The following is a 17,229-nucleotide window of genomic DNA, read 5'->3' on the forward strand; positions in this document are numbered from 1 at the left end:
AGACCTCTCCTTCTTGGTCAACAAGCAAGCTAGCAAGTTAAGCAAATCCGTCACCAACTCTCCTTTTGGTTTCAGGCACTGCAGCACACCACGGGTTCCATCCGAGAAAGGGATTTCAGGCTTCACCAAGGCCTCTTTCCTGCCATGAACATAACATGCATATTAAATTAGCTCTTCTACTGAGTATCAAAAAATAATTTAACTACGTAAATAAAAACTCAGACATTTTACCAAGCCATGTCATCTTTATTGGCCTTCTTAAAGATATAAGATGCCACAGCCGTCTCAGCATAAGATAGTTGGAATGTGTTCTCATTCTTGAATATCTTGTTCAGGAACTACAAGATACACATGTATGACAGTCAATTTAACAAGTAAAGTTCTTAATTAATGGGTCGAAATTTTAAAACTTACCGGTGGAACATAATGAGGGGTAACTATTTTCAGGTTTTTGGGGGATTGAAAGTCAGCATTGGTAATTTGGTTTCCTGGATTTGTGTCCTGTGACGTAACAGGTGGGCTGAAAAGCTTCCTAACAAGTGAACTGTGATTTTCTGTAGATGTTGGTGCGATCTCAACGGTTTCAGTTTGGATTTCAGTATTTGGTGTTGGTAGGTCAGCAATAGGTGTTGGGAGTTCAACCGTTGGTGCAACAAACTTTTGCATGATTTTATCTATCGCTTCAGGTATTGGTTCAACTGATGAAGATGGATCTAACTGTGTTCCTTCTGTGGGAAGAATCTGGACACATTTGGACTTTATCATTGTCTGTGTCAACCACCCAATACTAGCCATAATAGCTTCCATGTTTGCCTCCAACGTATTAAATTTCTCTTCATTAACCACTCCCTGCATTGTAAAATATAAAAAAAAAAATTTAAACCTTGGCTATAGGTTTCACAGCTGTAATTTAAGCAGGGATTCAAGGTTTCCTAATTTGAATCCATTATATGAAGTTTAATTTGGCATACTACTATGGTAAGCAAGGGAATAAGATACGGAAAATTCAACTGAAGCAATTTAAGCTATTTAAGTGAAAAGTAATTCATTTTACTTCAAAACATACCTTTTTTTTCTTGTCATCTTCTTGTTGATCACCATAATATGGAAGATTCATGTTCAGCTGCAGCCCAGAATCTTGATTACTGCAAATAAGATATGAATGTCAAAAACCTACGAAACCTAATACATAAACACGACAGAACAGAAACAGAGTTTTAGATGAGTAACACTGATTACCTCGAAGATATGAGTACCAAAGAAGGGTTAGTGTTCTGATTTGGGACGGTGAAATCCAAGTCCGGCGAATTGACGGAGATGCAATCCACTTCTCGACGATTTCGCTTCCGGTGGCTTCGTCGAACAACTGGGGCTCCTTTCGTTTTCATGGTAGACATCAATCAGATGATTTTGGACCGTAAATCTTCCACTCCTTGTTAGACTCTGAATCTCATTCATAATTGAAGCAATTTTATAGTACTAGGGGGAATTGATTGAAACCCTAAACCCCTTCACGAGTTTTGAGGCTGGAAGATCAAACAACAAAGCTGCAATCAATTTTCCTCATTACTCCCCCTCTCATAACCCTATCAAGCATGCGGCCTCTCCATATTCCAATTTTGGAGCCACCGAAAGTGCTTAACTTCACCATCTCCTCACCTTCCATTTTCGAAGCTTTATGGCACCATGGTTTGGAAGTTAAATGTTTTTTAATTTTTTATATTTAACTTATTTTAGAAATAATATTTATAAATAGGTATAAAAATTATTTATTAACATTATTTATTAATAAATACTATATAAATAATATTTAATGGCCTAATATGGAGAGCGGCGGAGCAACAAGAGTCTCGGCAGAGCTTAAGAAGGATAAAGGCCTAATATGAAGCTTCGGTCTTACTTAAGCTTTAAGTTTGACCTAATATGGAGAGCGGCGGAGCAACAAGAGTCTCGGCAGAGCTTAAGAAGGATAAAGGCCTAATATGAAGCTTCGGTCTTACTTAAGCTTTAAGTTTGACCTAATATGGAGAGCGGCGGAGCAATAAGAGTCTAAGTTTATTAATATGAAGCTTCGCACGACCTTAAGTTTAAGTTTATTAATCTTAACTCAATTAAATACTCGCATTAACTCAATTAAATATTTATGTTTACAGTTTCATTTCAATAGTTACTTCTAGCTTAGTGGTTAGTAGCATCCTATATTTCCCACATGTCCTAGGTTCGAATACTCCTATAATCAGTTTTTAATTATTTTTTTATTTGCTTATCCGTATTAAATATATTATTTAACTGTTTGTTAGTAATAATGAGTGATATCCCAGTGGTAAATATCCTCCTGTTGGTTCTACATGTCCCTGGTTCAAATCTCATGTTCTTCTTTTTTTTACCCATTTTGTACAGATTATAACATTGGTCTCTTTTTATACAAGTACTGGATTGCATAAATATGGCACAAAGATGGTACCTGAAATATTCTAAACTAAGCATTTGGATGAAAGAACTCAAAAACTATGAATTAATAATTCAGCAATAAAATTCATTGGTCCAACATTCAATCATAATAACTTCAAGACTTCATAAACAAAAAATACTTCAAAATCAGCGAGGACTTCAATAACATAGCCATATTAGTTCCCAGCAAAAATTACATGAAAAAAAACAGGTCCATTAATGGTTTAAGCAACACAATGCAATAGCAATTCCAAGCAAAATTCAGAGCCACATCCAATATTCAGTCTTCTACTGAGTGCCATAAGGCGATTGCTGGTATGAAGCAAAAGGATGGAAAGATTGTAAAATCTGGCTCGCAGGGAATTGGGGAAACAAATTGAACCCACTTGGGAAACTCATTGGAGGGGCTTCAATATCAGCTTGAGGTTGCTCAATAGTTGGTGACACCATAGCTTGGGAACTTCCAGTGTTGCGTTTAACATCCTTTTGGGTTCTTCTATCTCCCACCTAAAATTCACAGCCAAATATAAACCATAAACAACAATTTTACAACAGAACATGCCACTCAAATTTATACAACATAGTAAATATGACATATAACATGCCTTTCTTTTGGCTTTGACTGTACTCATTGAACTGGGCCCTCCATTATCTCCTCCTAATGTTGGCACGGGCTGTATACAATTTAAAATATTAATGTCATACACATGGTAATTGGCTGCAAAATAATCCAATAGAAAAATTATACAAACAACTTACAGTATCAGCAGTGTTATCACCATCAATTTCAACAGATGAATCTTCATCTTCTTCAGCATCTGCAAAACTTTCTCCAACTTCATTACCCTCAAATAATGTAGGACATGTCCTGATTGTGTGGCCACCCTTTCTGCAATTAGAGCATAGCCTTTTCGTCTTCTTATACTTCTTCCGTGGAGCGCCCTTTGTTTTGACAACAGCTGGGTCACCAATGACAAATAAATTGGTTGCAGCAGAATTGGGATGGCGACGTTTCTGAAATTTCATGACAAGCTTGTATATGTCCTCGATAACATTTGAGAAATCAGAAGAGTCATCAGCACCATATTCACTCAGAAAGTTGCATGCAGCAGAAATTGCACCTCTACGCAGCATTTTCATTCTATCAGTATCAACCTCCATAGCAGGGATAGATTGTAATGAATCAGCCTTTGCAGTCTTCAGCCACCTTTTAGAAACAAGACTAGCAGGGAATTCATTCATGTTCTCAGTTCTCATTGCACATATAATGTGAGAACAAGGTATGCCAACATATTCAGAAAACCCACAATCACAATTAAACATGTTCTGATTCTTGTCATAAATGACCAAGAACTGAGTATTTGGATGACGACAAATGCTAAACTTTATCATCACTGTGGTACCAATCTCTGATCGTTCAACAAGATTAAGGTTAAGTGCTCGTTGAATCATATGTCTCACTTCCCTAAACATATTCAATGTCAACAACTTTGCTGCCCCTTGTTCAATGTGACTCAAAGCAGTAATCAAGACAGGCTCACCATAACTTGACTTGAAATCAGAGGCTAACTCATTATGCCTATACTCCTCCACAGCTCTCTCAAAGTTATAAATGAAATCAAGGATGCTATTTTTGCACTGCACATACCTCTTAATAAATGAGTTAATGCCTTCACATAGAGAGGTAGTCCTGATACCGGCAAAAAATTTCTCTCGCAAAACGCAGTTGCCCACATCTGCCTAGTTTCATACGTCTGTTTAATCCATTTTTCCTCACCAATACCATACTTTTCAATCACTTGCAGCCATTTAGTTTCAAAACGTTCTGGAGTGAAATTCCCATAAATCAAAGTCTTAAATTCATTCAAGAAATCTGGAATCTTAATTTTCTCAAGACAGTTTTGCTGAATATGCCATCCACAAAGCCTATGAGTAGCATTAGGAAACACAACCTTCACTGCTTCACGCATAGATTTGTCTCCATCAGTCACAACAGCTTTGGGTTGCTTTCCAAACATAGCTTCATCCAAGGCTTTCAGGACCCATTTGTAAGTCTCAATGGTCTCATCACAAACCAAGGCACATGCAAAAATTGTAGTCTCCTTGTGATGATTGTAGCCAGAAAAGATAACAACCGGTTTGTTGTACTTGTTCTTCTTGTAGGTGCTGTCAAAAACAATGACATCTCCAAACGCTTGGTAATCAAGGCGACTTGTTCCATCGCACCAAAACAAGTTTTCAAGATTTTCTTCACCTGATCTTGTGAATTTGAAAAAAAACATGGGATCCTTCTCCCCCTTACGCTGCAAATAACTCAATGCACTGGCTGCATCTCCAGCACCTAAACTTATCCTTTTCTTCTTATCAACATGATTATATAAGTCCTTTTTCAGAAAACCCACCGATTCATGCCCACCTTTCTGACCCATCAAAAGCCCCATTATGTTGCAACTTCTCACCCCATACAGCTTTAGACTGTCTACTTGAGCCTTGTCACCATCAGTCAATCCCCTGAATGAGGGCATCAAATGAACGTGGGATGCAGGTGTCAACCCATGATTGTGTTCTGGTTCAAATAGCACAACCTTCCACTTGCTTGAGTCTGCATGAAAACGGACACGGAACTTTGCTGGGCAAGCCACTCTGGTAATAGGCTTTGCTTCTTTGACTCGGCTAACCTTATTCAAATGCTTCTCATGTCTCTCACCTTCCCTATTACACACCAGTTGACGACTAATAATATTACCCTTTCGATCACGACGGACATCATCTTTCCTTGCACCAAAACCTTTGAAATGGGCATAGTGTTGGTAAAATTCAACAGCATCCTTCTCAGAACAAAACACCAGCTCCCTTATCTCATCAGCTGTCAAGTCAGGGATTAATTTGCAACGATCTGGATTAGAATTCTCATTATTGCCATTGCCATCATCAGCCACTGCCACAGAATCATCATCCTCACTCATACCTCCATCATTAGACAAGTCAATAGAGAAATATTCATTCACATCTGCCATGGCAGCAAACCTATGCAACGAAACCAATAAATAAGTACAACACAAAGATTTTAAGTAAACAAAACCTGATTTTCGAAAACAACGAAATCAATTTGGTAAACCTTAAACAAAAAAAATTTCATTCAGATTTTTTAAACCCTAAACCCACCGATTCAAAAGCCTAAACCCAAAAGCACAATACCCAAAATGCGATTTAAACCATAAACCCAGATTCAAAACCCACAAATATAAGAACCCCTTAATTTGAAATCAAACAACAACAACGAATAATAGATTAGGAAAATGCGATTTTAGAACCAAAACACACTAAACCCAGATTCAGAAACGGACCGTGCTATTTGATGAAGAAGCTGGAACGTGAAGAAGCTCGAACGACAATGAAGAAGCTGATGACGACAATGGTCCTCGTCTGCGAAAAACGAACGATGAAGAAGCTGGAAGGTGAAGAAGCTGGAAGGTGAAGAAGCTGATACTATTAGGGTTCAAGGAAGAAAAAGAAGAAAATGGGTTGAACTCAGAATACGAATAAGCTTGGTAAAAATTCTCAATGATGGTTAAAAGATAATATACAACTTTCAAACAATTGCTAAAAGGCCCCTCTAAAAATAAAATATAAAACATTTTTGATTTTCTAAAAAACAATTCAAATTTGAACAGAAAAAGAAAATTTGAAAATACTAATACACATGGCATCATATTATTTGCTAAAAGGGTTGGAGGCACCACACCCTTAAAAATAGGGAGGCATCACAGAATTTGCCTACAAAAAAATGGCACTGGAACTTTTATGGATATTCCTTTTTGGAAGACACTTTGTTGAATAAATAGAAAAGATACAACAATAAATTATTAATTAAGATAAGTAAAAAAATAGAAGGTTGTGGATTTTTTGGTTTTGAAGAAATTGATTTTTCTGGAATTTTTTTTTATGAATGTGATGAAGATGATGGAAGGATGTAGGAAGAAGATGAAGAAGTTGATGAATTTTCTGAAAAATCCAGAAAACGTTTATTTTTGGATGGAAAAGTGAGGAGGGACCAAAACTATTAACGGAGTATAACATTTGGGATCAAGAATGCTATTTTTAAAGGTTAGGGACTCATTTTGCACAAAGCTCATTCTTAGGGGACCAAAAATGCTTTTAAGCCTTAAAACAATTTGGCCAAGATGATACATTTAATTTACCCAATATTTCAAACGAATTCCACAAAGTAACATAAATACACTGAAAAAAATCAGCAATAAGAAAGGAATAAAACAGTTTTAATATTGAAGCTTGATCTCCATAAATCAATTAAAATCTGATTGTACCTGCAAAAAAAGTAGAAAATGATTATTTAAAAATCTTAAACTATGATGGGTAAAATATGAAGATTAATTAACTCTAAATTGAAAAAAACTAACCAATTAGATGTTCTGAAATACTTCTTCGTACACGACAATCCGAGTGCAATTAGAGACAACTCCTTTGTCATCCACAATTAGGATCTTCAATCATTTTCTAGATTTTACTCTTGATAGGGCGACATACAACTGATCGTGCGTGAATACAGGCATTGGAAGATATAATCCAACATGCGATAAAGATTGGCCTTGACTTTTATTTATAGTCATAGCAAAACAAACAGTTATTGGGAACTGCCTTCTAGAGAACTTGAATGGAAGTCCAGAGTTCGAAGGAGTTAAGCTCTGTAAGATCAAGATTTGGTCATGTGGTACAACTCTATGTTTTGATGATAACAAGTATTTATTTGTGGATGAACAACTATGATACTCTAATGTTTGTCTTGAGTGTTTTGACAAACAGGTTCTGATTCTGACACCAGAAGATATATTCGTCAGAAGGATCAGAAGATCAGAGGATCTGAAGATCAGAGGATCTGAAGATCAGAGGATCAGAGGATCAGAAGATCAGAGGATCAGAAGATCTGAGGATCAGAAGATCTGAAGACCAGAGGCTCTGAAGGTTCAGAAGCTCTGAAGGTTCAGAAGCAGAAGTAACGAAGGTCAGAGGATCCAAGCATCCCTCTGACTCTGATCACCAAGCTTCACAAGTTCCAACACGAAGCATAACTCTGATCAGAAGTCAATGGTTAAAGGCAAATGTCTCTATCGAGAAGTACAAGAGCAGCGTACTATTCTGAAAAGCCTACCTACCAAGGTTCAGCCACAGCAGGTTCTGGAAGTTCCAGAAATGCCCTCCAACGGTCATATTCTCTCAACAGAAATATCCTTTGCACCTTGGACTATAAAAGGCTGAAGAAAAGAAGAAAGCTAAGTGAGAGAAATCAAGAGCTGCAATACAAGAAAAGATTCAAGCCTCTACTTTCTTCATCTATTCTTATTTGGTTTACACTCAGCTTATTTAGAAGCAAACCTTTGTAAACACCAACCTCAAACAGTTGTTTGATTTTCCTTAAGGGACCAGGTAGGTCAGTATCCTTAAGAAGACTAAGAGAGTGAATCTTAGTGGTGATTCCTTTAGGAGATCAAGGTTGATCGGATCCTAGAGAAGACTAAGAGAGTGAATCTTAGTGATAGCTAAGTCAGTGTATTGTTAGTCACTTGTAGGTTTCAAGTGCAGTTGTAACAATTATCTGATTAGTGGATTGCCTTCATTCTAAGAAGGAAGAAATCACCTTAACGGGTGGACTGGATTAGCTTGAGGGATTTATCAAGTGAACCAGGATAAAATACTTGTGTGCTTTTCTCTTCTCTCTATCTTTATCCGCTGCACCATCTATCTTAGAGAAACCGAAAATATTTACTTTAAATCTTAAGGGGAAAGTTTTTATATTGAAAACGCTATTCAACCCCCCCTTCTAGCCGTTTTTCACACCTTCAATTGGTATCAGAGCGCTAGAAGGAGGGTGTTGAATAGCGTTTATTGTAAGATCAAGATTTGGTCATGTGGTACAACTCTATGTTTTGATGATAACAAGTATTTATTTGTGGATGAACAACTATGATACTCTAATGTTTGTCTTGAGTGTTTTGACAAACAGGTTCTGATTCTGACACCAGAAGATATATTCGTCAGAAGGATCAGAAGATCAGAGGATCTGAAGATCAGAGGATCTGAAGATCAGAGGATCTGAAGATCAGAGGATCAGAGGATCAGAAGATCAGAGGATCAGAAGATCTGAGGATCAGAAGATCTGAAGACCAGAGGCTCTGAAGGTTCAGAAGCTCTGAAGGTTCAGAAGCAGAAGTAACGAAGGTCAGAGGATCCAAGCATCCCTCTGACTCTGATCACCAAGCTTCACAAGTTCCAACACGAAGCATAACTCTGATCAGAAGTCAATGGTTAAAGGCAAATGTCTCTATCGAGAAGTACAAGAGCAGCGTACTATTCTGAAAAGCCTACCTACCAAGGTTCAGCCACAGCAGGTTCTGGAAGTTCCAGAAATGCCCTCCAACGGTCATATTCTCTCAACAGAAATATCCTTTGCACCTTGGACTATAAAAGGCTGAAGAAAAGAAGAAAGCTAAGTGAGAGAAATCAAGAGCTGCAATACAAGAAAAGATTCAAGCCTCTACTTTCTTCATCTATTCTTATTTGGTTTACACTCAGCTTATTTAGAAGCAAACCTTTGTAAACACCAACCTCAAACAGTTGTTTGATTTTCCTTAAGGGACCAGGTAGGTCAGTATCCTTAAGAAGACTAAGAGAGTGAATCTTAGTGGTGATTCCTTTAGGAGATCAAGGTTGATCGGATCCTAGAGAAGACTAAGAGAGTGAATCTTAGTGATAGCTAAGTCAGTGTATTGTTAGTCACTTGTAGGTTTCAAGTGCAGTTGTAACAATTATCTGATTAGTGGATTGCCTTCATTCTAAGAAGGAAGAAATCACCTTAACGGGTGGACTGGATTAGCTTGAGGGATTTATCAAGTGAACCAGGATAAAATACTTGTGTGCTTTTCTCTTCTCTCTATCTTTATCCGCTGCACCATCTATCTTAGAGAAACCGAAAATATTTACTTTAAATCTTAAGGGGAAAGTTTTTATATTGAAAACGCTATTCAACCCCCCCCTTCTAGCCGTTTTTCACACCTTCAATTGGTATCAGAGCCTGGTTCTGATTACCACACTTAACAGTGTTCAGTAGATCCGGGCCAGTGTGAAAAACTCATGGATTCCACCACTACTACAAGCAAATATCAATACAGTGCAAGACCACCTATCTTTGATGGTCAGAGATTTGATTTTTGGAAAGATAGAATCAAAAGCTTCTTTCTTGGCTTTGATCCTGATCTCTGGGATTTTGTTGTTGATGGCTACACCCCTCCTGTCGATGAACATGGTGTAAAGATCCCAAGGAAGAAGATGAGTGAAGATCAAAAGAAGGAGTTCAGAGATCATCACAGATCAAGAGCTATTCTGCAAAGTGCCATTTCATATGAAGAATATGTGAAAATTACTGATCGTGATTCCGCTAAGTGTATCCTTGATTCCTTAAAGATGACACATGAAGGAAACAAAAAGGTGAAAGAGACAAAGGCGTTGTCTCTGATCAAGCAGTATGAATCCTTCCAAATGGAACCTAACGAATCCATTGAGGATATGCTTTCCAGATTTCAGTTGCTCGTAGCTGGAATAAGACCTCTCAACAAAAGCTACACTACAAAAGATCATGTCATAAGGGTCATCAGAAGTCTTCCTGAAAGCTGGATGCCTTTAGTGACTTCAATAGAGCTTACAAGAGATGTTGAGCATATGAGTTTAGAAGAACTCATCAGCATACTGAAATGCCATGAGCTGAAGCGCTCTGAGAAGGCTAAATCTGAGAAGTCAAAAGCTCTCCAAGCTGGAGCAGAAGAATCTGAAGAAGCATCAGAAGATTCTGATGAAGATGAGCTGACTCTGATATCCAGAAAGTTCAACTGCATCTGGAAGCACAGGCAGAGCAAATACAAAGGTTCATCAAAGGACGAAAAGTCAAAGAAGCATTTCAAACCAAAGAAAAGTCTGATGGTGACTTTTGATGAATCAGAATCAGAGGATGTTGACTCTGATGGTGAAGTCCAAGGACTCATGGCTATTGTCAAAGACAAAGGAGCAGAGTCAAAGGAAGCTGTTGACTCTGACTCAGAATCAGAAGGAGATCCAGACTCTGACGATGAAAATGAGGTATTTGATTCTTTCTCAACTTCTGAACTTAAAGATGCTTTGTCTGAAATTATGGATAAATATAACTCTCTCTTGACTAAGCATAAAAGGTTGAAAAAGAATTTCTCTGCTGCCTCTGAAACTTCTGTTGAACATGAGAAAATTATTTCTGATTTGAAAAATGATAATCATGCTTTGATCAATTCTAACTCTGTGCTTAAGAATCAAATTGCTAAGTTAGAAGAAGTTATTGCCTGCGATGCCTCTGATAGTAAGCATGAATCTAAGTATGAAAAATCTTTTCAAAGATTCCTGGCTAAAAGCGTAGATAGAAGCTTGATGGCTTCATTGATCTATGGCGTGAGCAGAAATGGAATGCGTGGCATTGGGTATTCTAAACCAATTAGAAATGAGCCCTCTGTGCCTAAAGCTAAATCTTTGTATGAATGCTTTGTTCCCTCTGGTACCATATTGCCTGACCCTGTACCTGCTGAAGCTGCTAAACCTCCTCTTATAAAGGGATCTTTCTCCATGTCTAAATATCATGCAAAAATTCCTGTATATTATCCTGTTGAAAGACCCAAAGTTGTCAGAACTTCTGGGCTAACTAACAAGAAAGGACCCAGAAAGTGGGTACCTAGGGATAAGATTATATATGTTGCAGATATCTTCAATAGGTCCATCGAAACTCCAACCATGGAACCTGGACAGTGGATGCAGGCAACACATGACGGGAGAAAGGCATATGTCCCAAGATCCAAAACTTGAACCTGAAGGTGAAGTTAATCTTGGAGGCATCAGTAGAGTAAGTTTTGGTCAAGTCAAAGCTAGCTGAAAAAGCTTGTAGAGATGAGCATGACCGTTTCAGAAAGAAACAAAGACTCAGAACTTGTCAAACCAGAAGCAACAACATCAGAAGATGCTACTACAACTTCTGACTTGCGTCATCAGAAGAAGAGTAGTTTCATAGCTTGTCATTCTGAAGCATCTGAAGATGGAATTTTTTCCAGAATGGAGATGTCACCAGAACCTCTGGACTTTGACACTTCTGCTCTCATAAGAAGATATACTAATCAGCAGCCAAGTATCCCTTGGTATTCCTTCTGAGGGGGAGTATTTCGTCTTATGCTCTTACTATTTTTTTTTCCACCTTCATTCTTTTTGCTTATGACAAAAAGGGGGAGAACTTATAGTATCTTGACAACTCCTATATTATTTAGCTCAGAATCTATATATTACTAACGTTGATATTAAGTATTAGATTCAGGGGGAGCTTAGCTCAGAATCAAGCACGAGTCTTGGATTCAGAAGGAGCAAGATAAACTATACACATCAGGATAAGTTTTAACTCTGATACCTTATACTCTGAGTGTATTCAGTTTATTTGTTTAGAGTTGCTCATCAAAATACATGGTTTTGTCATCATCAAAAAGGGGGAGATTGTAAGATCAAGATTTGGTCATGTGGTACAACTCTATGTTTTGATGATAACAAGTATTTATTTGTGGATGAACAACTATGATACTCTAATGTTTGTCTTGAGTGTTTTGACAAACAGGTTCTGATTCTGACACCAGAAGATATATTCGTCAGAAGGATCAGAAGATCAGAGGATCTGAAGATCAGAGGATCTGAAGATCAGAGGATCTGAAGATCAGAGGATCAGAGGATCAGAAGATCAGAGGATCAGAAGATCTGAGGATCAGAAGATCTGAAGACCAGAGGCTCTGAAGGTTCAGAAGCTCTGAAGGTTCAGAAGCAGAAGTAACGAAGGTCAGAGGATCCAAGCATCCCTCTGACTCTGATCACCAAGCTTCACAAGTTCCAACACGAAGCATAACTCTGATCAGAAGTCAATGGTTAAAGGCAAATGTCTCTATCGAGAAGTACAAGAGCAGCGTCATGCTTTGATCAATTCTAACTCTGTGCTTAAGAATCAAATTGCTAAGTTAGAAGAAGTTATTGCCTGCGATGCCTCTGATAGTAAGCATGAATCTAAGTATGAAAAATCTTTTCAAAGATTCCTGGCTAAAAGCGTAGATAGAAGCTTGATGGCTTCATTGATCTATGGCGTGAGCAGAAATGGAATGCGTGGCATTGGGTATTCTAAACCAATTAGAAATGAGCCCTCTGTGCCTAGGGTGTTGACTCTGACTCAGAATCAGAAGGAGATCCAGACTCTGACGATGAAAATGAGGTATTTGATTCTTTCTCAACTTCTGAACTTAAAGATGCTTTGTCTGAAATTATGGATAAATATAACTCTCTCTTGACTAAGCATAAAAGGTTGAAAAAGAATTTCTCTGCTGCCTCTGAAACTTCTGTTGAACATGAGAAAATTATTTCTGATTTGAAAAATGATAATCATGCTTTGATCAATTCTAACTCTGTGCTTAAGAATCAAATTGCTAAGTTAGAAGAAGTTATTGCCTGCGATGCCTCTGATAGTAAGCATGAATCTAAGTATGAAAAATCTTTTCAAAGATTCCTGGCTAAAAGCGTAGATAGAAGCTTGATGGCTTCATTGATCTATGGCGTGAGCAGAAATGGAATGCGTGGCATTGGGTATTCTAAACCAATTAGAAATGAGCCCTCTGTGCCTAAAGCTAAATCTTTGTATGAATGCTTTGTTCCCTCTGGTACCATATTGCCTGACCCTGTACCTGCTGAAGCTGCTAAACCTCCTCTTATAAAGGGATCTTTCTCCATGTCTAAATATCATGCAAAAATTCCTGTATATTATCCTGTTGAAAGACCCAAAGTTGTCAGAACTTCTGGGCTAACTAACAAGAAAGGACCCAGAAAGTGGGTACCTAGGGATAAGATTATATATGTTGCAGATATCTTCAATAGGTCCATCGAAACTCCAACCATGGAACCTGGACAGTGGATGCAGGCAACACATGACGGGAGAAAGGCATATGTCCCAAGATCCAAAACTTGAACCTGAAGGTGAAGTTAATCTTGGAGGCATCAGTAGAGTAAGTTTTGGTCAAGTCAAAGCTAGCTGAAAAAGCTTGTAGAGATGAGCATGACCGTTTCAGAAAGAAACAAAGACTCAGAACTTGTCAAACCAGAAGCAACAACATCAGAAGATGCTACTACAACTTCTGACTTGCGTCATCAGAAGAAGAGTAGTTTCATAGCTTGTCATTCTGAAGCATCTGAAGATGGAATTTTTTCCAGAATGGAGATGTCACCAGAACCTCTGGACTTTGACACTTCTGCTCTCATAAGAAGATATACTAATCAGCAGCCAAGTATCCCTTGGTATTCCTTCTGAGGGGGAGTATTTCGTCTTATGCTCTTACTATTTTTTTTTCCACCTTCATTCTTTTTGCTTATGACAAAAAGGGGGAGAACTTATAGTATCTTGACAACTCCTATATTATTTAGCTCAGAATCTATATATTACTAACGTTGATATTAAGTATTAGATTCAGGGGGAGCTTAGCTCAGAATCAAGCACGAGTCTTGGATTCAGAAGGAGCAAGATAAACTATACACATCAGGATAAGTTTTAACTCTGATACCTTATACTCTGAGTGTATTCAGTTTATTTGTTTAGAGTTGCTCATCAAAATACATGGTTTTGTCATCATCAAAAAGGGGGAGATTGTAAGATCAAGATTTGGTCATGTGGTACAACTCTATGTTTTGATGATAACAAGTATTTATTTGTGGATGAACAACTATGATACTCTAATGTTTGTCTTGAGTGTTTTGACAAACAGGTTCTGATTCTGACACCAGAAGATATATTCGTCAGAAGGATCAGAAGATCAGAGGATCTGAAGATCAGAGGATCTGAAGATCAGAGGATCTGAAGATCAGAGGATCAGAGGATCAGAAGATCAGAGGATCAGAAGATCTGAGGATCAGAAGATCTGAAGACCAGAGGCTCTGAAGGTTCAGAAGCTCTGAAGGTTCAGAAGCAGAAGTAACGAAGGTCAGAGGATCCAAGCATCCCTCTGACTCTGATCACCAAGCTTCACAAGTTCCAACACGAAGCATAACTCTGATCAGAAGTCAATGGTTAAAGGCAAATGTCTCTATCGAGAAGTACAAGAGCAGCGTCATGCTTTGATCAATTCTAACTCTGTGCTTAAGAATCAAATTGCTAAGTTAGAAGAAGTTATTGCCTGCGATGCCTCTGATAGTAAGCATGAATCTAAGTATGAAAAATCTTTTCAAAGATTCCTGGCTAAAAGCGTAGATAGAAGCTTGATGGCTTCATTGATCTATGGCGTGAGCAGAAATGGAATGCGTGGCATTGGGTATTCTAAACCAATTAGAAATGAGCCCTCTGTGCCTAGGGTGTTGACTCTGACTCAGAATCAGAAGGAGATCCAGACTCTGACGATGAAAATGAGGTATTTGATTCTTTCTCAACTTCTGAACTTAAAGATGCTTTGTCTGAAATTATGGATAAATATAACTCTCTCTTGACTAAGCATAAAAGGTTGAAAAAGAATTTCTCTGCTGCCTCTGAAACTTCTGTTGAACATGAGAAAATTATTTCTGATTTGAAAAATGATAATCATGCTTTGATCAATTCTAACTCTGTGCTTAAGAATCAAATTGCTAAGTTAGAAGAAGTTATTGCCTGCGATGCCTCTGATAGTAAGCATGAATCTAAGTATGAAAAATCTTTTCAAAGATTCCTGGCTAAAAGCGTAGATAGAAGCTTGATGGCTTCATTGATCTATGGCGTGAGCAGAAATGGAATGCGTGGCATTGGGTATTCTAAACCAATTAGAAATGAGCCCTCTGTGCCTAAAGCTAAATCTTTGTATGAATGCTTTGTTCCCTCTGGTACCATATTGCCTGACCCTGTACCTGCTGAAGCTGCTAAACCTCCTCTTATAAAGGGATCTTTCTCCATGTCTAAATATCATGCAAAAATTCCTGTATATTATCCTGTTGAAAGACCCAAAGTTGTCAGAACTTCTGGGCTAACTAACAAGAAAGGACCCAGAAAGTGGGTACCTAGGGATAAGATTATATATGTTGCAGATATCTTCAATAGGTCCATCGAAACTCCAACCATGGAACCTGGACAGTGGATGCAGGCAACACATGACGGGAGAAAGGCATATGTCCCAAGATCCAAAACTTGAACCTGAAGGTGAAGTTAATCTTGGAGGCATCAGTAGAGTAAGTTTTGGTCAAGTCAAAGCTAGCTGAAAAAGCTTGTAGAGATGAGCATGACCGTTTCAGAAAGAAACAAAGACTCAGAACTTGTCAAACCAGAAGCAACAACATCAGAAGATGCTACTACAACTTCTGACTTGCGTCATCAGAAGAAGAGTAGTTTCATAGCTTGTCATTCTGAAGCATCTGAAGATGGAATTTTTTCCAGAATGGAGATGTCACCAGAACCTCTGGACTTTGACACTTCTGCTCTCATAAGAAGATATACTAATCAGCAGCCAAGTATCCCTTGGTATTCCTTCTGAGGGGGAGTATTTCGTCTTATGCTCTTACTATTTTTTTTCCACCTTCATTCTTTTTGCTTATGACAAAAAGGGGGAGAACTTATAGTATCTTGACAACTCCTATATTATTTAGCTCAGAATCTATATATTACTAACGTTGATATTAAGTATTAGATTCAGGGGGAGCTTAGCTCAGAATCAAGCACGAGTCTTGGATTCAGAAGGAGCAAGATAAACTATACACATCAGGATAAGTTTTAACTCTGATACCTTATACTCTGAGTGTATTCAGTTTATTTGTTTAGAGTTGCTCATCAAAATACATGGTTTTGTCATCATCAAAAAGGGGGAGATTGTAAGATCAAGATTTGGTCATGTGGTACAACTCTATGTTTTGATGATAACAAGTATTTATTTGTGGATGAACAACTATGATACTCTAATGTTTGTCTTGAGTGTTTTGACAAACAGGTTCTGATTCTGACACCAGAAGATATATTCGTCAGAAGGATCAGAAGATCAGAGGATCTGAAGATCAGAGGATCTGAAGATCAGAGGATCTGAAGATCAGAGGATCAGAGGATCAGAAGATCAGAGGATCAGAAGATCTGAGGATCAGAAGATCTGAAGACCAGAGGCTCTGAAGGTTCAGAAGCTCTGAAGGTTCAGAAGCAGAAGTAACGAAGGTCAGAGGATCCAAGCATCCCTCTGACTCTGATCACCAAGCTTCACAAGTTCCAACACGAAGCATAACTCTGATCAGAAGTCAATGGTTAAAGGCAAATGTCTCTATCGAGAAGTACAAGAGCAGCGTACTATTCTGAAAAGCCTACCTACCAAGGTTCAGCCACAGCAGGTTCTGGAAGTTCCAGAAATGCCCTCCAACGGTCATATTCTCTCAACAGAAATATCCTTTGCACCTTGGACTATAAAAGGCTGAAGAAAAGAAGAAAGCTAAGTGAGAGAAATCAAGAGCTGCAATACAAGAAAAGATTCAAGCCTCTACTTTCTTCATCTATTCTTATTTGGTTTACACTCAGCTTATTTAGAAGCAAACCTTTGTAAACACCAACCTCAAACAGTTGTTTGATTTTCCTTAAGGGACCAGGTAGGTCAGTATCCTTAAGAAGACTAAGAGAGTGAATCTTAGTGGTGATTCCTTTAGGAGATCAAGGTTGATCGGATCCTAGAGAAGACTAAGAGAGTGAATCTT

The 17,229-nt window shown here is 38.1% G+C and overlaps 1 protein-coding gene across 1 annotated transcript; it reads right to left on the minus strand.

Moving 5' to 3' along the window:
- Positions 1-2,522: 2,522 nt before the first annotated feature.
- On the minus strand, positions 2,523-5,468 carry LOC130744351 (protein FAR1-RELATED SEQUENCE 5-like). The gene is made up of 3 exons (XM_057596543.1): positions 4,204-5,468; positions 3,211-4,141; positions 2,523-3,109 (listed from the first exon to the last, which is right to left on the minus strand). The coding sequence occupies exons 1-3, from the start codon at positions 5,466-5,468 to the stop codon at positions 3,080-3,082; spliced, it is 2,226 nt and encodes a 741-aa protein (XP_057452526.1). The 3' UTR covers positions 2,523-3,079.
- Positions 5,469-17,229: the final 11,761 nt, after the last annotated feature.

Source organism: Lotus japonicus, chromosome 3 (assembly GCF_012489685.1).
Source record: "Lotus japonicus ecotype B-129 chromosome 3, LjGifu_v1.2".
In the NCBI taxonomy this organism is placed as follows: domain Eukaryota; kingdom Viridiplantae; phylum Streptophyta; class Magnoliopsida; order Fabales; family Fabaceae; genus Lotus; species Lotus japonicus.